The 20,046-nt window shown below is 65.4% G+C and overlaps 6 protein-coding genes across 6 annotated transcripts; 4 read left to right on the top strand and 2 right to left on the bottom strand.

The window, feature by feature from the left end:
• Positions 1-775: 775 nt before the first annotated feature.
• On the bottom strand, positions 776-3,142 carry VTJ83DRAFT_6480 (uncharacterized protein; the record flags this gene model as incomplete). The annotated part of the gene is made up of 3 exons (XM_071013196.1): positions 776-2,794; positions 2,904-2,927; positions 3,065-3,142. 3 exons carry the CDS (start codon positions 3,140-3,142, stop codon positions 776-778), a joined length of 2,121 nt encoding a protein of 706 aa, XP_070864107.1.
• Positions 3,143-5,592: 2,450 nt separating this feature from the next.
• Positions 5,593-7,521, top strand: VTJ83DRAFT_6479 (uncharacterized protein; the record flags this gene model as incomplete). Its single annotated transcript, XM_071013194.1, has 1 exon — positions 5,593-7,521. The coding sequence occupies one exon, from the start codon at positions 5,593-5,595 to the stop codon at positions 7,519-7,521; it is 1,929 nt and encodes a 642-aa protein (XP_070864106.1).
• Positions 7,522-8,652: 1,131 nt separating this feature from the next.
• Positions 8,653-12,784, top strand: VTJ83DRAFT_6478 (uncharacterized protein; the record flags this gene model as incomplete). The annotated part of the gene is made up of 4 exons (XM_071013193.1): positions 8,653-9,272; positions 9,314-10,867; positions 10,902-12,554; positions 12,670-12,784. The coding sequence occupies 4 exons, from the start codon at positions 8,653-8,655 to the stop codon at positions 12,782-12,784; spliced, it is 3,942 nt and encodes a 1,313-aa protein (XP_070864105.1).
• An 822-nt stretch (positions 12,785-13,606) lies between these two features.
• On the top strand, positions 13,607-13,936 carry VTJ83DRAFT_6477 (uncharacterized protein; the record flags this gene model as incomplete). The annotated part of the gene is made up of 1 exon (XM_071013192.1): positions 13,607-13,936. One exon carries the CDS (start codon positions 13,607-13,609, stop codon positions 13,934-13,936), a length of 330 nt encoding a protein of 109 aa, XP_070864104.1.
• An 819-nt stretch (positions 13,937-14,755) lies between these two features.
• On the top strand, positions 14,756-16,043 carry VTJ83DRAFT_6476 (uncharacterized protein; the record flags this gene model as incomplete). The annotated part of the gene is made up of 3 exons (XM_071013191.1): positions 14,756-14,961; positions 15,064-15,169; positions 15,411-16,043. 3 exons carry the CDS (start codon positions 14,756-14,758, stop codon positions 16,041-16,043), a joined length of 945 nt encoding a protein of 314 aa, XP_070864103.1.
• A 301-nt stretch (positions 16,044-16,344) lies between these two features.
• On the bottom strand, positions 16,345-18,749 carry VTJ83DRAFT_6475 (uncharacterized protein; the record flags this gene model as incomplete). The annotated part of the gene is made up of 5 exons (XM_071013190.1): positions 16,345-17,435; positions 17,492-17,697; positions 17,762-18,131; positions 18,201-18,552; positions 18,621-18,749. 5 exons carry the CDS (start codon positions 18,747-18,749, stop codon positions 16,345-16,347), a joined length of 2,148 nt encoding a protein of 715 aa, XP_070864102.1.
• Between the last annotated feature and the right edge of the window lie 1,297 nt (positions 18,750-20,046).

Raw genomic sequence — 20,046 nt, 5'->3', positions numbered from 1 at the left:
ACGGGCGCGCGCGAGCAAAGCCCTCTCCGTCCCCCACGTCACCGCCCTTCCCAAGCCATCTGCCCCTTTCCGGGATTCCAGCCCGTCGAGACCGGCGCTCCGCAGCAGCAGCAGCAGCAGCAGCAGCAATCGATCGGCCTTTGCCCATCAGGGTCGGGAAAGGGCTTCTTCAGATCCTCCCCCTCGGACCCTCTTTCATCTCGGATCCTTGCTTCCATCCCGGCTCCTCACGCTCTCGACCGCGGCCCTGACGAGCTCGGAACGATCGTGTCCTTGTTGAAGGATGGAGCCCGGCCGCGTTGGCTCGCACGGCTTGCGTTCCTGGCTTGAAGAGCAGAACGGCCGGCATGGCAAGGCAAGGCAAGGCAAGGCAAGCAGGAGAGGGATTGCGACGGGGGCCTACGCCCCCAGGCATCCCGGGCCAACGTTCATCCGCACGACAAAGAGGGTAACGGACGACCAATGGGAACGTAGCTGGCTCCGAAACGGGCAAGTGGGTTTCCCCCCCGCCTACACTAGCAGCTTGCTCGCTGCGATGGTCGATGGTCGATGATCGATGGTCTTTGTCTCGGGTCCCAAGGCACAGGCGGGCGACCGGCGGCACACCATCCGGCTTTCGCAACCGGCAACGTTTCGTCGTCTCGCCGCACGGTCGCAACAGGTTTGGCACGTCTCGTGCCGAGGGTCCTGCGTCCGAGGGCTTGGGCCGCTGGACACACGAGAGGATTCTTGCGTCCTCGTGGATTCTCCCGAGAAGCGGGCAGGCGTTCAGCGTCTACGGCCCCCGCTCCTCCTCCTCCTCCTCCTCCTCCTCTTCCTCCTCAAGAGCATGATACCTCTCGTGCGCCGCCACCGCAAACAGCGGGATGCCGCGCCCGCAAAGCGGGCAGAGCGCCGCGGCGCCGACGCCGCCGCCGCGGCCGCTCTCGTTGTGCCCGTCCATCGTCATGCTGTCGGCATCGCCGTCCTGGGAGTCCTCCTCCCACTCCCACGCCGCATCCTCTTCCTCGGGGCCGCGCGGCGCGTCACGAGGGCTGGCGACGAGGTTGGTCCCGGCATCCGCGCTGCGTTCGGCCTTTCCGGGGCCGTGACGGCCCGGATCCGGCGGGCGGGAGCTCGTATCCGGCTGGTCGTCTTGGCCACGGCGGCGCTTTCTGCCCTGCTGGCCGCCGTGGCCGTCCGCGACTGGGAATCCGGCGAGCCACTCTTCTTGCCGACGAAACAGGTCGGCGATGCCCTCGGCTCCCCCCGCGCCGCCGCCCGACATGTTTGTCACGCAGACGTTGATTAGTCCGATGTTGTACCGGGCGCTCTTGGCAGTGCTGCTGCTGCTGTTGTTGTTGTTGTTGCTGCTGCTGTTGCTGCTGCCGACGGGGTGGAGCTTGTGGAAGAGAGGGAGGAGGGTGGTGGCGACGAGGCGTTCGGCGGTCGGGGAGAGGGCCGTGTCGTCGGGGCGGTCGTCGGCTCCGCCGGCGCTCCGTGCCAACGCGGAGAAGACAAAGGAGGGCAGCGGGGCGCTCCTCGAGGCGCGAGCAAAGCCGTACGGCTTGTTCTCGGCCGGGCTCACGTACGGACGGGTCGAGAGGCGGATGGTGCGCGGGCAGGCGAGCCATCTCGCCGGGGGTCTTGTGCTTGCCGCGTCCGGGTCGCGCGTCGAGCCGGCGGGTTCTTGCTGCTGCTGCTGCTGCTGCTGCTGCTGCTGCTGCTGCTGCTGCTGCTGCTGCTGCTGCTGCTGCTGCTGCTGCTGGAGATCCGCGCGCATCCTCCTCAGCAGGGAAGCCGTGATGGCCACCAGGGCCCGACGGATTTCGGGCAGCGCGGCGAGGCCGCCCTTGAAGGTGTCTTCGATGCTGATCTGCGTCGGCACGTCCCGGGCGGCCTTGACCTCGGCGTCGTCGAGGCCGTGCAGCAGCGCCCAGACCCTGCGCCCGACGCCCTTTTCGGCGCCGGGGCCGGCGAGCAGGCGTTCCAAGGCGGCGGCGGAGAGGCCCGGGTGCGTGCGCACCTGCCCTGCCGTGAGGGAGACGCCACCTAGGTCGCTGGGCGGCGGGGGCTCGCCGCCGGCGGCGCCAAGGACGAAGCCTTGCAAGAGGTGCGCCATCCTGGAGCCGATGCCTGGGATCTTGCGGAGCGGATGGGGGTCGACAAAGGCCAGGACGTGCTCGGGCGCCGCGGCGAGCAGGGTGGTTTGGTTGCGCGGCTTGTTCTTCTCCCCGGCCAGCTTGGCGAGGGCCTTGCTGGTCGCGATGCCGCACGACGACGTGTACCCTTCGTCTTCGATCCTGCCGCGCAGGTAGCGGGCCAGGTGGGAGCCCAGGAGGAGGCGCGTACGCCAGGCCGGGCCGGCCGGCCGGCGCGCCTCGTCCTCGTCGTCGCCCGGCCCGAGGACGCAGCCGGCAAAGGAGGAGGCGTCAAAGGCGAACCCCGCCTCCGGGTCGGACCGGGACAGGCGGAACCACGCCCGGGCCAGGGCGTCGGGGTGGAGCCGGTCGGCGTTGTACGAGACCATGTCGGAGACGTCCAAAAAGATCTCGTCGAGGCCCAGGCGCTCCACCCGGCCGTTCCACGAGCAGGCGCGGACGAGGGAGTAGAGGCGCTTGGAGACGTCGCGGAAGGGAGAGAGATCCTCGCCGTCGACCAGGACCAGGTCCGGGCAGACGCGGCGCGCCTCGGCGAGGGTCATGAGCTTCTTGACGCCATGGCGGCGTGCGACGTAGTTGCAAGTGGCGAGGATGCCCTTTTGCTTGATGCCGAGGGGGAGGGCGCGGAGGGCGGGTTGACGGTTCTCGACGCACTGGGGGGAAAAAAAGATTCAACCAGGGGTCAACGGCGGGCCGACGACCACGTGCGTGCGGCGTGTATACTCTATAGAGTAGTGTGCGGTGGGTACGCTACGTAGTTACCTGAGCGTAGAAGCAGTCGAGGTCCTAGGACGACGAGGTGTCAGAGCGCGTAACCCCACCCCCCCCCCCCCCCCCCCGGAACAACAACCCGCAAACAAGGCCTCAGCCGCGATGGTGCTGGGCCTCCCGCCGGGGCAGCAGCAGGGTGGGAAGCACCGTACTATGTGGAGGATGACGCGGTCATGGCGGCGAGCCTGGAGACGGCGAGGGGCGGTGCCGGCAACGGAGAGGGCTTCCATGAGGCCTGGTGGCCTGATGATGGGCACCGATGGTCGTCTTGGACCGAGGCGGTGACGAGCCGACACGTCACGGGGCGAGTCATGCAGGAAAGGGAACGAAGCCCAGGTGGGCACCAGGGTGTATAGTAAGTGATGCTCGAGAAGTGCTCTCGGCTTTGCAAAGACGGGGGTGGATGGGTGGACGGGCGTACGCAGTATGGGAGGGAGATGGGGGATAGGCGGGCCAAGGGCGAGACAAGGGTTGCAACGCAGGAGGAGTTTGCTTGTACTGTGTACTATGGTAAGGTACAAAGTAACACACTAGTAGTAGTTCACTAGCTACGCAGTACTCAGTGCTGTGCAGTTCTCTAACGTTACTGCGTACTGCGTATGTACAGACCACGACCGGCACGGCCAGGTCCACCAAGCAGGGAACTAACCAACTAGTTAACCCGAACCCTTGGGCTCGGTGGCCAAATTCTAAATTTGGGGCTGGGGCTGAGGCTGGGGCTGGGATCCACCCGGGGGGTCCAGGGTTGCGAGTGGCCGACCCGACCTGCGTCGGAGAGGAGCGGGTGGGGCCATGCCAAGGTAGGCTAAGCTTACGATGTACACAGTACGGATCACAGTGCGCACCCACTCCCTGGTGAGCGTCTTCGGCTGGCTTTCCATCCATCTCATCCCATCTCATCTCATCTCACCATCTCATTCTTCTTCTGCCAATGCTTTGTCTTTTGGTCGTCTTTCTTTGGTTGTGGGCTTCATCTCATCTGCCATGGAACATGAAAAAAACAAGTCGAAACAGAAACATGTCGCGGGATGCAATTCAACGCCGACCGGCCGCCCAGAATCCCTCTTTGCTCTGCCGGCGTCGACCCGGGCATCGCATCGCAGGGCATTACTGTGTACATGGTTATGCGACTCCGCAGATCCCGATGGCACTAACTAATCCTTAGCCTGGTCCTATTTTCGTCCCCTCCCCCCCCCCCCGGCCCCGGGCTCAACGCAACGCAGAGATCCTGGGTGTCGGACCTCCCACCGACGAAACAGACTCCCGTGATCAGCGCAAGGTCCTGCCCTCTCGTCCACCGGAACGTTGGCAAACGGCCCGGCGTCGGCGTGGCACACCATCAGCATCATCAGCATGTAACGATCTTCTTCGTCAAGCATCGGGCTGCCCGTGGTCCATGTGCTTCCATGGTATCGGCTACGCGAGCAGGCCTCTTCGGCACGCTGCTTGACCAAGTACGTGTCCAACGGTCCGGGCCCAACGGGAGACCCCACGGCCGGGCCTAGCTGCACCCTCGACGGTTCTCGATCGGGGCCAGGTCCGGTTAGGTCGGGACCGTCGCGGTGGTGGTGACAGAGACGCCCTCATTTTTTTTGTCACCGCCGTGCAGACATTCATCATCATCAGCCCTCATCCACCCAACGCGACCGTGAACCTACTGCATGCTCTTCCTGGTCATCCTTCTAGAAGGCCACCGGAATCGTCCCAGGGGTCTAGGCCAGGGCCCAGCATCACCGAGACACCCTCAACCCTCCCCTCCCCCGGTCCGCTCGCTCGCTCGCTACATGCTGTGTAGGTCCTGATGTTCTGATCTCCTGGTCCTGGTGCTGAGCGCCCAGAGCACCGATCGATGGGTGCTTCTAAATTCGACTCGGCGGGAAAAATAGACGCGATGTGACTCGGCCTGCAGGTGGGAGGGTGGGACCCCTCAGCCCGACGCCGCCTCGCCATTGGCGGCGCCCTGGGGGTGGGAGGGGGGCGACGGCGCTTGTGCGGTGCCGCTGCTGGTGCGCTGCATGCTGCAGCGCTGCAGCGTGCTTGTGCCGGCCACTCGTCGCGACCGCTGCTCCTCTGTCCGGACAGCCAACCACACGGCTTGGCCGGCCTTGCGTTGCTCCCTCGTGTCACACCCTACATACATACGCAGTACGCTACTTGCCCCCTCCCCCCCTGGTCGCCTGCCGCGGAATGGCGCCTGCAGGATTCGCCATGCTGGGCGGAAACAGCTTGTGGAGAGGGGAAGAGTCTCTCGTCTCTGGCTGTCCGCTCGGGTGCCGGAGGCTTGCAGGCGGGTCAGCCAGTGACTCCTCACGCTTCCTCAAAGCCTGGAGGGATCGGCGCTTGTCCCCCCCCCCTCCCCCTGGGCTGTTTCTCCCTAGCCGCCAGCAGGTTTTTTTGTTTTTCTTTTCTTTTCTCATATACATACCTAGGCGCCTTCCCCGGCGATCAGACCCCCCCCCCCCCCCCTCCCCCTCGGGACTCGCTCAGATTGTCCTTTTGCGTCGGTTGGCCCAAGAGGAGGTTGTGTGCTCGCCTCCTTGCCTCTGTCTTACCTGCCTTTCCTAGCTGGCTTAGGAACCTAGAGTCGCAGGGTGGCCTCCGCTCCCGCTTATCCATCCAGGCTTCGCCGACATCGTCGCCTATCCGACGCCCGTCGCCGTCGCCTATCCGACGCTGCAACATGGCGTCGTGTCCTCCGAGCCCTCCCAAGAGGCCGAGGCTCTCTCTCCAGATCAAGGCCCTCGCGAACGGCCCGAGCGTGCGGACCTCGAGGTGCCTCGCCGCCGCCGGCGTCGACGTCACGTCGCCCACCTCGTTCAACACCCTCTCCAACGTCTACGCCACCGCCGTCGACCGGTCCACGCCGGTCCAAGAGCACCCTCCCGCCGCCGCGGCCGCCGCGCTCGGCAGGCGACCCGTGCTGAAGCTGCAGACGCAGGGCGTGGGTGCCGCCGCCGCGAGGAATGCGAACCCGGCCTCGGCCGGCCCTTACCTGGGGCCGTACCTCGACACGCCCGTCACCGCGCAGCCCATCTCGCCGGCGGCCGTCGCCCTTCCGGTGTGCTTCCCGAGCGCCATGACGGCGACCCCCCCGCTGTCGGCGCAAGCCCACGAGCAGAGCCACGCTCAGGTGTTTACGTTTGACGGGACGGCGCCGTCCGCCCAGGTCGCGCAGCAGCAGGAACAAAAACAGCAGCAGGCTTCGAACCCCAAGAGGCGAACCACCACCCCCGCAAGCAGCCACGCCAAGCTGCCGTACACGCACCCGCGCAGCCTCCGGAGCATCCTGCGCAACTCGCCGCTTCCCAGCACCAAATCGCCCGAGTCGCCCCGGCGGCAGTCGCTGCGCTTGCAGGAAAAGGCCGCCCGCCGCGTCGCCTACCACAGCCCGCTCACCCAAGAAATCACCACCACCAAGTACGTCAGGTCGCACATCGACCTGCTGGCCGAAGACTCGAGCGCCACCAACACGCCCGTCTCGCCGGCGTCCGTCTCCTCGGACGACTGCGACAGCCTTTCGGACCAGGCCATGCCGGACGCCCCCGAGACCCGCGACGGCGGCCAAACGCCCGGGCCCTTTGAGGAGATGCGTCGCCGCATGGCCAACATGCACGCCTCGACGCCGACGGCCCTGTCGCCCACGAGCGGAGGGATTCGGAAGCGCGGCGGCGGCGGCGGCAAGCGGCGGGAGAAGAAGCGCCGGTGGGTGTGGACCATCGGCCAGGACGACGAGGGCGAGTCGTGCCACGCCGACGTCCCGAATCCGCCGACCGCCGTCATCGCCGGCACAGCGCTGCCGGCGCCGTCGGTCCCGATCCTCTCGGTGCCCAGCCCTCGGCCGCGCACGCGCCTTCAGCAGGCCATGGCCCGGGCCGTCGCCCAAGCGACGCAGGCGCAGCCGGCTCCTGCTGCGCCTCAGGCCCAACCGCCCCCCCTGCTCTCCGTGCCGGTCCCTCCCGCCCGTCGCCCGCAGGCACAGCCCCCGCCCGCGCAGCCATGCGACGAGCCTCGACAGGGTGGCGAATCGCGGGCTCAACAGCCCGACGGCGTCGACGCGCGCTCGGACGCTCGGCCTCTGTCCGCGCAGCCGGAGCAGCAGGAGCCCACAAGACCCTCCCAGCTGCAACCCCCCCGCGATGCAGCCCCCCTCCCCGACATGGCCGTCACCACCCCGACCACGACGGGCGCCGCGGCGGAGCCCGCACCGCCGCCGCCCCACACGCCGAGCATGGCCTCCACCACCAGCACCGTCTCGTCGGTGCACTCGATCGACGGCGACACGGACCACGGCGAGGACGCGGACATGTCGGACGCGTGCAGCCTGACCTCGGTCGAGGACGCCGAGGCTCCTGCCCCGAAGGCCGGGAGGTGGTACGGCCCGAGCGCCGCGCTCGGGGGGCTGGGGCTGTCGCTGGACGTCGTCGGTGTGGTCGGCCTCGGGATGGAGGCAGGCCATCGTCGTCCATATGATGATCCTCTTGGCGAGGCGGATGGCGCGGATGGCGCGGATGCGATGGACGAGGACACGCCGACGCTAACGGCGCGGCCCATCGGGGGCGGCATGCAGAGGGGATGGGCGGCGCCATGGCGGGAAGGGGTGAGTTCCTAAGCGAACCACAAGAAATCCTTTGATGCATTTGGATGGGTAATGGTTGGGCATGGCGGTTGGAAACGAGGGGTTTACGGCGCCCGGACATGGTTTTCTGGTTGATCGGGTCATGAAACGAGGTTGGTACATTCCACGCATGGGATCCATGGCGCGCTGGTGATGAGTTATGATGGGACGATAGGGATGACGGGATGAACCGACTTGATGATATGAGCTCCCGTGTATAAGAAAATGTACAATTGATCTACACGGTATACATCATGACGCTCGCGTGCCCAATGGACTCTTCCTGCCAATGCTATTACTAGTGCTACGACGGCTACGTTCCTCGCTGCAGCGTGGGAGCGTCTCGTTTCATGAGAGAGCGGCCCCCCAGCGCGGCGCAGAGAGGCAACGCCAGCGAAGAACGTCCAACAACAAGCTCAAGAAGAATGGCAACGGTCGGCGGGTGGCTATGAAGCACCTTTGGTGTCGACGTCACTTTGCTTGGGTCCTGGCCAACCGCCGGGGCTCAACCCGGGTTGCCATCGCCACCAACAACGTCATGGATGCCCGCCGCCCCCACCTCTGCACGGCGTTGGTGCTTTTAGGCATGCTTGCACGCACCTTGGAAGCCTGCTTGGGGGACAGGATGTCAAAAGTCGAAGGCCCGACTCCAAGGCCAACAGCCATGACCCGTTGGCCATCGCCTGACTCGCCACGGCCATCGGATCCCCGCGACCCGGACCCGGGACCTGGGACCTGGGACCTGGGATGCATTGAGCTTGTATGAGAGAGAAAGAGAGAGAGAGAGAGAGAGAGATACTAGTAGCTACGTAACAGACGTCAGAAGGGGGGGGAGGAGTGGGTGCGCCGTCATAACAGGTTGCCCGCCCCCTCCCCCCCCTCTTCCTCCGCCTCTCTTCCTCCGCCTCCCCGGCTTCCTGGCTTTGGTCATGGAGAGAAGAAGAAAAAGAAGAAGAACAAGAAGAAGATAGGAATGGAGGAGCAGCCCTGCTGAACTTGTGCTTGTCTCTGCCATCTTTCGCATTGCACATGCTCCTCCCCTTCGCCATCGGGAGACCCAGGTGAACCAACGTAAACGTTCGCCTCTCTCTCTCTCTCTCTCTCACGCACACTCTCTCTCTCACCATGTCCGCTCCCGACGAAACCATCGTGCCCCCGGGCCACCACTACTCGGGCGCCCATCGCATCCCCAACATCCAACAGCTCGTCGACTCGCTGGACCCGTCCAAGAAATCCCGGGACGCCGCCATCGACCGCGACCAGGCGCAAGCAGAAGCGCAAGCCGAGGCTCCGTCCAACCCGCCTCAAGCCGCCGCGGACCCGTCGTCCCGCCGTCCCGATGGGGAGCCGTCGTTGTCGTCATCGTCGTCGTCCGCCGCGGGCCCCGAGGCCTCCGGCAAGAACCGGCGCGTCGTGCACGACCCCGTGACGGGCCGGGAGGTGGAGATCGAGGACATATCGTCGAAGCACCTCAAGGCGGCGTCGGACCCGCGCATCACGGTGCCCAACGCCAACCTCGAGGGCCGGGACGCGCCCGTGCGGACGACGCCGGAGCAGAGCGGCGAGGAGTACCGCGCCGCCCAGGACGTGACGGCGCCGCCGGCCCCGGTGGCGGCGGGCGCGACGAGCGACCTGCCGATCCACGGCGAAAAGACCAACGTGCTGTTCCACCCGATGCCGAGCGTGAGCCACGAGCCGGCGTTCGACGAGGCGGAGCGGCGGGCCGAGGCGCTGGGCCTCGGCGTGTTCGCGGGCGTCGCCGTGCTCGGCCGGGCCGCGGGGGCAGCCTGTGGCTCATGCTGCCGCTGGCGGCGGCGGTCGCGTCGGGCGTGGTCCTGTGGGCCAAGGACCTCGTGGCGCGCGGCCGGGCCGGCGAGTGGAGCGCCGAGCGGCGGCGCGGCGAGACGGCCGTCGTCAACCTGATCCCCGAGTCGGTCGAGTGGCTCAACACGGCCGTCGGGCTCGTCTGGGGCCTCGTCAACCCGGACGCCTTCGCCGCCGTGGCCGACACGCTCGAGGACGTCATGCAGGCGAGCCTGCCCAAGGTGGTGGAGCGCGTCAAGGTCAACGACCTGACGCAGGGGTCGAACCCGCTGCGCATCCTGAGCCTGCGGGCGCTGCCCGACGGCGAGGTCGAGGAGCTGCGGCGCGACATGCACGAGCGCGACCGCCGGACCAAGGACCCCGTCGAGCTGGCCGCCGACGAGGAAGGCGGCGACTTTTACAACCTCGAGGCGACCGTGGCGTACCACGCGGCGGCGTCGTCGTCGTCCTCGTCGTCGTCGTCGTCGTCCTCGTCCGACGCGCCGTCCAAGGACAAGAACATGGGCATGCAGGTGGTGCTGTACCCGGGGGTCAAGGGCCTGTTCGGCGTGCCGTTCCCCATCTGGGTCGAGCTGCGGCGCTTCATGGCGACGGTGCGGCTGCGCGTGTCGCTGGGGCCGGACGCGCCCTTCGTCAAGACGCTGACGCTTACGCTCATGGGCCTGCCCAAGGTCGAGGCGAGCTGCGTGCCGCTGGTGCGCCGCGGCGCCAACGTCCTGAACCTGCCGCTCATCTCGCGCTTCGTCAACTGGGCCATCGCGGCGGCGGCCAGCATGTACGTGGCGCCCAAGTCCATGACGCTCGACGTCGGCAAGCTGCTGCAGGGCGACGCCGTCAAGAAGGAGACCAACGCGCTCGGCGTGCTCCTCGTGCGCATCCACAAGGCCGTCGGGCTCAGCAAGCAGGACCGCCGCGGCAGCGCCGGCGGCGGCTCCGACCCGTACATCTGCGTGAGCTTCTCCAAGTTCGGCAAGCCCCTGTACTGCACGCGCGTCATCCAGGACAACCTCAACCCCATCTTCGCCGAGACGTGCGCCCTGCTCGTCACGCCCGACGTCATCAAGGCCGACGAGCGCCTGTCGCTCGAGCTCTGGGACAGCGACCGGACCTCGGCCGACGACGTGGTCGGCAAGGTGACGCTCTCGATCCAGAAGCTCATGCAGCACCCGGGCCGCATGTTCCCCCAGGTCTCGTCGCTGCGCGGCGTCCGGGCCGACACCACCATGCCGGGCGAGCTGCACTGGGAGGTGGGCTTCTTCGGCAGGACGCGGTTCCGGCGGGCCCTGCGCACCGACGGGCTCGACCCTTCGCTGCCCGCCGCCCTGCGCGGCCGCCCGGAGCTCCAGGACGAGCGCGGCACCCTCGACACGGCCGAGGAGGACGCCGTCATGCACACGCCGCCGGACCCGCTCTGGCCCAGCGGCATCCTGTCGGTCGTGGTGCACCAGATCGTCAACCTCGAGGCGCGCAACGTGCGCGGCTCCCGGGGCGGCGACCGCAGCGGCACGCGCCGCGAGTTCGCGCCGGCCCGGCCCGAGGCCGGCGACCAGCGCCTACTGCACCGTGCTCGTCAACGACGAGCTCGTCTACAAGACGCGCACCAAGGCCGTCTCGTCGCGGCCCATCTTCGAGGCCGGCACCGAGCGCTTCGTGCGCGACTGGCGCTCGTGCGTCGTGACCGTCACGGTCCGCGACGCCCGCCACCGCGAGCACGACCCCATCCTCGGCGTCGTGCCCCTGCGCCTCGCCGACGTGCTGCGCGCCAAGAGCCAGTGCACCCGCTGGTACCCGCTGGCGGGCGGCATCGGGTTCGGCCGCGTGCGCCTGAGCCTGCTGTTCCGGAGCGTCGAGCTCCGCCTGCCCCCGGCCCAGGTCGGGTTCGGCGACGTCGGCACCTTTGAGTTCACGGCCGACGCCGTCGAGGCGGTCGGCTACGCGCCCTCGGACCGGACCAAGCTCCGCGTGCGCACGGGCGGCAGCTCGGCGACGGTCGGGCGCGACAGGTGCCGCCGGTTCGGCGACGACGACGACGACGACGGCGGCGGCGGCGGCGGCGGCGGCGGCGGCGGCGGTCTGACGTGGGACGTTCGCGTCAACGGCGATGCTCCCTCGTCGGCCTCGGGGGAGGACGGGCCGGCCCGCCGGCGCATCCGCCTCCCCGTGCGCTATCGCTACCGCTCCCCGCTCTTCTTCTCCTTCCACGCGCCGCGGCTCGCCGGCGGCGCCCTCCGCCCGGGCAAGGCCGACGCCTACGCCACGCTCTGGCTCCAGGACGTGCCCGACGGCGCCGAGCAGGACTTTGACATACCCATCTGGCGGTGCTCCAACCCGACGCGCCTGGCCCAGAGCTACATCACGCCGGACAACGTGGCGAGCGTCCCGGACCTGGACGTCGAGGAGGTCGGCCGGCTGCGGTTCCGCGGCCGCTTCAAGCCCGGCGCGGACCGCGACCACGCGCGGTTCGTCGTGGACAACGACTCGCGCGAGACGGTCGAGACGTGGGAGGCGTGCCTGGCCGAGGGGGCCAGGACGGAGGAGGTCGAGGCCGAGGTGCCGCCCGAGGTGCAGGCCCTGCACGAGGAGAGCCTCGACCAGGGGAGGGAGGTGCTGGCCGAGGCGCCCGACGAGGACAAGCAGCGGTGGCTGTCCAAGGACGGGGAGGATTGGAGCGCCGCGTTCCGCTGCGACCCGGGCGAGCTGGTGGCCACGGGCGAGGCAAGGAGGATGAGCGTGGTGGGCCGTCGCTCTAGGGAAGAAGACGACGACGATGACGACCACGACGACGACGACGAGGGGGAGAGCGACGAAGAGAGCAGCAGCAGCAGCAGCAGCAGCAGCAGCAGCACTAGCAACAACAACAACAACAACAACAACAATAGCAGGATCAGGGAGCATGAAAAGGAGGAAGAGGCAACGGAGGCGGGAGGAGCGGTGGATTTGGGCATCGTCGACGCGACGCACGGCGAGAGCGCCAACGAGAACGAGAGAAAGGGGAGCGTCGCGACGAGCAGCGAGGAGGGCCACTACACCTGGAACCCGCCGCCTAGCCATGCCGTTGACAGGCAACCCTCCGCGAACAGCCACGGGGACGAGACGACATCGTCGGGCAAGTCGCCGAGGAGCAGGAACCCGCTCAAGCAGTGGCGCGAGTTCCGCGACCGCAAGAAGGACTTGCACCGAAAGCACCGGGGGTTGATGCAGTGGTGAGTTTTTTCTTCTTCTTCTTCTTCTCTTTTTCCGTGATCATTCATTACGGTGAATGTACCTTTCCTCCCCCCCCCCCCCCCCCAGGGTCATGATGCTGACGCCGAGACACAGGAAACCCATGCGCAACATCCAGTTCGCCAAAGACGAGGCGGTGTTTGCGGCACGCCGGGTGATGAGGGTGGGCAGTCTCTCTGGGCGGTCCCCCGACGTTGAGACCGAGATTTAGGAAATTTTGGGTTGCGGTGTTTTGCATTGTTCATTACCGTTGAGTACTGGAATACTGGGTTTTCATCAATGTTCGCACCTCATTTTGACCAAGCCCCGAGAGCTTCCATGAGGATTTTACATATACTATGCTCGGTGTTGTTTGTGTTGAGGAGCGTGTAAGCGGAGGGAGACGTCAATCGTCGAGGGTTAGGGTTTCGCGCATATAGCTAGAAGCGAAGGCCCAAGGCCTCTCAAACGTACCGTGCGGACCGTGTGCACGGTGCTCAGCGGACACAGTGTGGCTGGGCTTGGCGGGTCCACTTGCACGGCAGCCGTTGAGCGGCTCCACCCGTCCATCGCTCGCCTCGTCCCAACGTCGACGGGTCCGACGTCACCAATTCTTCTCTTTTTCTCCCGCGTCCACTCCTCAAGCACCCGAACACCCGAACACCCAAGCACCCAAGCTTGGCACTACCACCACAGCCTACTACATAGTACAGCGCTGCAACCACAGAGCCGTTGGCTGGTTCTACGCTTCCCGTTTTCCATCTCCTCGCTTGCTTCGGCTGGCGTTTCTCTTTCTCTCCCGCCCCGTCCGGTCCTCCTTCTTCATCCTCTTCAACGAGTCCGTCAGAGAGCTTGTTTCCTCGCTCGCTGGCTGACTGACTCGCCTGCTCGGCTGGGTCGGACATACCCGCTCCTATATAATTTGCATCTGCACCTCCCGTTCAGCCGCACGTACTTATAGCGCACATCCACCACCACCACCACCATCCCTCCCACGGCCCTTGCAAGCCAACGTTTGAAAAGAACGACAGCCAGAAAAAAAAAAAAGGCAACGATGGTCCGAGCGTTCTCCATCTACACCCCGCGCCGCCGGCGGTCCCCACGCTTCATCCTCCTGTACTTTGGCACGTTCGCGTTCATCCTCTTGGTCACCTGGTACATTTCGACGCGCCACGCCGAGACCGCCCGGCCCTACGTTCAGGAGTTCTTGCGCCCCGGGAGCGTGGATGCGTTCAAGGCAGGGCGCGGCGGCGGCGGCCCTGAAGAGAGAAAGCCCGTCGGAGGACCCGTAGCGGCGGCGAAGGCGGCGGTGGACGTGGGCAAGGTGGCGGCGGTGCGAAGGGAGGATGACGGCGAGGAAGAGGACGACGAGGGGGAGATTTGAGGGTGGTGGCGGAGACGGTAGGGACAGGAGGGGCGGTTGATGCGGCTGCATGGGCGGATGGATGGACGGCGGGCGCCGGAACGGTGCTCTAGAGAAGAAGCGAGTTTCACGACGGGGACTGTACGGACATCATCACGGGCTTGGATGCGGGCCGAAGGGAAGGCGCACACACGCACACACTTTGGGATCGGCACGGTTGGGGGCCGCTGGAAAGAGAAAAGAGAGAGCTCAGGGGTGGGAGGTTCCATGCTCTCCTGCTCTGTGCCCTCCTGGAACCTGGATCCCGGCTGGCGCAAGGGGGTGGTCCTGGGGCATCACGAAGGTTGAGGCAAACAGGTGATGGTCAAGTCATGCTATCCGCCGCCCCTGGGAGACCGGGCTGGATGGATCCAAGGCCCCGAGGGCGCAAAGACCCACCGGGCGTCTTGTATATATTGTAATCGCACTGTACGAGGTGGCTCGGGTTTGTACGTGGTATTAATGCAAATCAAAGGCTCAACGCTTTTTGTTTTCGAGTCCTCTATGGATGGGATTGCCTGCATGAACTTCAACAAAAAAAAACAAAAGAGACTCATGTCCTTCTTGGCCTTCGGCCTTCGGTCTTTGGGCAACTGGAGGATTTCGAAGCGTTGGGTGACGGGAACATAAACATCTCCCGGAAGGGGGTGGTGAGACCCCGACAGCATCCAATACACGGTTTGCATACTGTCTTTCTCACGGTTCCTCACTCACAACCCTCCTCAACCCTCATCTCATCTCCCCTCCTCACTCTTGACCTTCCTTTCACATGTCTCGCTCATCCCAGATACAAACCTCTCCATGACAAGACGAGGATCCTCTCCATCATGGGTGCATGATATTGATGTTTCGTTTGTAAATTTCACCATGGACAAGCCGCGTACCATCCTCATTGGCATCAGCGGCTGCTCCTCGAGCGGCAAAACCACGCTGGCGAGGCTGCTTCGTGACTGGTTCCCAGAAACCTTCATCCTCCACGAGGATGACTTTTACAAGCCCGAGTCCGAGTAAGATGAAGACGCTCTTTTTTTTTTGCTTTTCGTTTTGTTTAGTAGAGAGGGGGGGTAAACCAACTCGCTCGCTCACAACAACAAAAAAAAAAAAAAAAGACTCCCTCAGACCCATGGTTTCGTCGACTGGGACTGTCCCGAGGCCATCTCCATCCCCGACCTCGAAGCCGCCCTCGTCCACATCCGCGCGACGGGCACCCTACCCGTGAGTAGCAGCAGCAACACACCCACCTCCCGCCGCCGCCGCCGCCTCTCCCACCGCGCCGACCACGGTTGCGTAAGCGCCGCACCGGTCTTTTCTCCTTTCCCTCCTCCTCCTCCTCCTCCTCCTCCTCCTCCTCCTCCCCTCGTTCAGCCATGACCCCCCCCCCCCCCCCCCATTCATAAAGAAAGAACCCTCGCTCACCACAGCGCCGCGCCGCTTCCCTTTTCCCCGGCGGGAACAGCCCACGCTCAACTCCAAAGAAGACCTCAACTCGGTCGGCCCGAGCCCGCTGACCCCCGCCCGCCGGGCCGCCCTCGAATCCAAGGTCCGCGCCTGGCTCCAACCGGGCCGGCCCGGCGCCGACATTTTCCCCCCTCCGAGCCCCGACGGCAACGCCGCCGCCGCTGCCGCCGCCGCCGCCAGGACGAAGACGAGGATCTGCATCCTCGAAGGCTTCCTCCTCTTCTCCCCGCCCCGCTTTTCCGCCGTCATGGCCCTCCTCGACGTCAAGCTCTTCCTCCGCGCCTCCAAGCGCGCGGCCCTCGACCGCCGCGCCCGCCGCGACGGCTACGTCACGCTCGAGGGCTTCTGGGCCGACCCGCCGGGCTACGTCGACCGGGTGGTCTGGCCCGGCTACGTCAAGCACCACCGCTGGATGTTTGTCGGCGCCGGGCATGGCCGCGGCGACGGAGACGCCGGCGAAGACGATGTCGTCGACGGAGGCGTGCTGGACCAAGACGTGCTACGGAAGGCGGGGATCCACGCCATGGCGGACCGAGGCGAAGACGTAGACTTTGGGGACGCGGCCGAGTGGGCCGTCGGGGTGGTCATGGAGGAGCTGGAGAGGATCTGTTTGGGCCAGCCGAAGCCATGATGGATGGGCTTGGCCCAGGGGGCCTTGGCGTTGTACGGTCAAGACGGGAGCGACACTTGGCGAGAATCACAGAAAAGGACAAGAGTGGAGCGAAGAAAAACCTAGGTTGGCACAAGACATCCGCACCGATGCTGAATTGCTCAAAGATGCTCCCTTCTATGACAGCTACTATGTACCAGAAGTGAAATGCAAACATGCACGCACGACCCCAGAGAGCTGGAGCGATGCCGTATCCCTCCATGGTCCTTTGTGAATCTTGGTCCCTCGTCGAGAAGCACCCTCCTGGAAGCTTCTCGGTTCCTTAACGCCAGTGGTCGTAGACCGACTGGGCGGCGCACCCTCCCTGGGAGCTCGCCCCGCGCAGGGTAACGCGGCGGTTGGGGTCCGACTCCCAGACGACGTTGCCGTTGGAGATCTTGATGTACTTGTACTCAACCGTCTTGCCGTTGCCGGTGATGGGCACCGTCAGGCTCCACAGGGGGTCGCTGGAGGTGTAGCCCGAGGCCGACAGGGTCACCGCCTTGGAGATGTCCCAGTTGCCCAGCTCAGGCACGCTGCCCACCACCTTGATCGTCTCGCCCCACTGGGTGCTGACGCGCTCGTTGAACGTGACGTACACCTCGTTGGGGTTGGCACAGGTGTTGGGGAGCGACACGGGCGGGGTGGGCGTCGGGTTGGGGGTCTGATTGGCCGGGAAGGAGGTGGCGGTGGCCGCGACGTAGGTGCCGGCGACCTGGGCGCGCGAGCACTGGGACGGCAGAGAGTTCTTGACGAGGGCGGCGCCCCAGCTGTCGGGGATGATGCCGGCGCGGCGCTCCGCGGCCACGAGGAAGGCCGAGTACGACCACGTCAGGTCGCGGGCCGACGTCTGCCCGCCGTGGTTGCGGTCGTACTGCTCCGAGAGGGCGCCGTTGGACGGGGTATACTTGGCGGCGACCTCGAAGAAGCCGTCGGCGTAGGCCGAGACGGCGTTGACGATGGAGTTGTACATCGAGGAGCCCTTGGCGTAGCTGCCCGTCGAGACGGAGGGGACGTGGTCGCGGAAGAAGGCCAGCGACAGCGGCGTCACGTCGATCTTGCCCTGCTTGTCCCAAACGTAGAGGGCGTCGTAGAGCTGCTCGGCGGCGGCAAAGGTGGCCAGGTACCACGGGTTGCCATTGTAGAAGATGTCCTCGGCGTAACGGCCCACGGCGACGGCCTTGCCCTGGGGGATGCCCCTGTTGATCGAGTAGATGGAGCGGAACGAATCGACGTAGTTCTTGTGGTTCGACAGAGCACGGTCGCTGCAGGGCTGGAACGTGGTGCTGTCGCAGCCGGCCTCCGGGTCAAAGTTGTGGGTGGCCACAAGGATCGAGTTGGCGTCCTTGCCGGACCGGTACTCGCCGCCGTTGACTAGGGACCCGACCGTCAGCTCGCGCGTTTCTTGTTGGGGGGGAGGAATTGCTTACTGTTGGAGACGATGTGGCCGGCCGACTGCTTCCAGAAGCTCTGCTGGAAGCACAGAACGTCGGGAGCGACCGTGACGCAGGCGCGGCACTCGGTGTCCAGCTGAGTAGCCAGGAGAGCGCCCTCGACCAGGGCCCTGTGGGAGCTGGCGATGGTGAAGAAGGAGCTGCCGGGGACCTCCTCCCAGAGATCGAAGCCCGTCTCGTTCCTGGGAACCGTGTCAGCTGCCGTGGTGTAACGCTTGCTTCTCCCCAAGACGGCCTTGCACGCACCAGTACTGCGCCGTGTAGGTGAGATCGTTCTTGATGACGGGCCAGACGACGTTCTTGGCCGTGTCCTTGTAGCCGTTGGCGACCAGCCACTTGGCGTAGCGGGTCAGGGCGATGGCGCGCAGCGGCGGGCCGTCCCTCTGCGGGCGACCCCATTCGCCGGTGAAGGGGGTCAGGTTGACCTCGAACTTGGGCTCGGCGAGACCGGTGCCGTCGGCGAAGCGGCCCGAGGGGTTGGTGACGGTCTGCAGCTTGGCCTGCGAGACCACAAAGTTCTGGATGGTGGTCTGCAGGATGGACGAGTAGTTGTGGGCGAACGAGTCAACCAGGCCCGCCACGACGAGACCGGCATCGCGAGTCCAGGTGTAGAAGTCTGAGGCGATGCCGCGTTAGCTGGTGTGCTCAGAGAGGGAGAGGCAAGGGTCGGGTGGCCATCACGTACAGTCGGGATCGTGCTTGGAAGGGCTCGCGATGATGATGCCCGAGGCGACACCCGCGGCAGCGCAGCCGTTGGGGCCGATGTTGCAGAGCAGCTTTTCCCAGGCGATGGGCCGCTGGTTCTCGATGTACGAGTCGACGGCGCGCTTGGTGAGGACGGCCTCGCGGCGAGCGCGGGCGGCCGCGTCCGGAAGCCCAAAGACTCCCTGGACGGCGGAGCCCAGGACGACCAGCTTGGAGAGAGCGTGCATGGCGGGCAGGACGAGGCCGGTTGCGTTGACGGCTGCTGGGAGGGATGGCAGATAGCCCTGGAGCTGCTGAACAACCAGTCCGGCCATGACGGGCAAAGAGGCCTTCTGAAATATCCCAAGTCTTAGCCTCTTCCCACGGCCTTGCCGGCGGCCAAAGGGTTCCCGGTTCCCACCGTTGTCATGCGCACACAGGTATTTCCAAATTGGGGATCACCACAATGCTGCCAGGGGCGGCCGATCGCTGCCAGGGGGGGACCCTTGGTAGCTGTTGTCTTCGACGTTGTCGTCGTCACCGGCCCCATGCAGGGAAGGGCCGACAAGTCGAGGGCGCGGCGGCTTGGAAGCCTGGAGCTTCGGTGCTATTCTTCTCGATCGATTCGACGATTCACCAGCCTGATGCCGCAGCTATGGACGCCGGTGTAACGTCAGGCAGGCGACGACCGGGCCGTTGCCGTGTCTCACGCCGTTGCACTCGGACAGCTACTCGGACCTGCCAAGGGAACGCGATGCCGAGCGTGGGGACGGCGGGGACGTCGAGAGGTTGGAATCTTGCCAAAAAAGACAAAACCGGGCCTAAGCGACGAGCAGAGAAACACCGATGTCTTGCCGCTGCCCTGGGTCGTTTAACCCCGACGTGACAACGCCGGCTGCTACCCCAGCTGGAGACCCCAGATGTCCCCCAGGTTTTGGCAAAAAGCCAAAAACCAAAAACCAAAACAACAAGACAAAAAAAGAAAAGCCAACGGCTTCGTGCAGGTGCCGTGCGGAGTGTGGAGAGAGAGCGGGGACGTCGGCTTGAGCACGGGCGAAGAAGAACGATGAAGCTCAAGAGAAACCCAACCCAAGCCTGGAATCCCTTGGGGCAGCCCGAACACGTGCTGGCGGGTCGGGTGTGGTGCCTGCACTGCACACAGCAGGTAGGGAGCGAGCCTGAGCTCGGTAGAGTTCAGCTCGGAAAGAACCGAGGTCATGGGGACCTGGGGACCGGTCAGGGCCTTGCAGGTTTTCGCATGGCGATCGGAAATGGAAGGTTGATTGTTGTCCAGCGTCGATTGGCCCAAGGGTTCCAAGCGTTTGGGGGTTCTTGGCTCCCGAGGTCGCCCACCCAACAGGGGAAGAACAGCTCAGGCCTTGACGGGGCCCGAGCATTGACACATGCCGATCCTGAGACAGGTCTCTCTCGACATGCTTGCACCGTACACAGTAGGCGCTGGGAGCTGGTAGGAGGGTTGGGAGAAGGTGAGGTGGTCGGGGAGACGTGCGTGTTCATCAGGTCTGCTGCGTAAGGTACCTAGGTACCTAGGCCCGGTGCTGCCAGTCCGTTGACACGACCTGAAGGTGCCTAGGTGCCCGTGTGTACCCAACCCAGATGAAGATTGCGTTTCCATGCCCATGCGATGGCAGTACACAGTACCTAGCAGAACCTAACCCTGACAAAACCCTACGTTCCAAGGTCCTTCCAGGCCGATGGGATCAATGTCCACCAGAACCACCCGTCACTTCCCATCTGTTCCAGTAGCAGGTATATATGGTGCACTAGCTGATGGCAGCATCAGCGGATCCGTTTTTGCTGTCACACCATCGCTTGAGAATCCAATG

This window comes from Remersonia thermophila, chromosome 6 (assembly GCF_042764415.1).
Source record: "Remersonia thermophila strain ATCC 22073 chromosome 6, whole genome shotgun sequence".
Classification (NCBI taxonomy): domain Eukaryota; kingdom Fungi; phylum Ascomycota; class Sordariomycetes; order Sordariales; family Chaetomiaceae; genus Remersonia; species Remersonia thermophila.
Note: the sequence above shows the minus strand (reverse complement) of the source record. Positions and strands in the feature narration are given on the sequence as shown.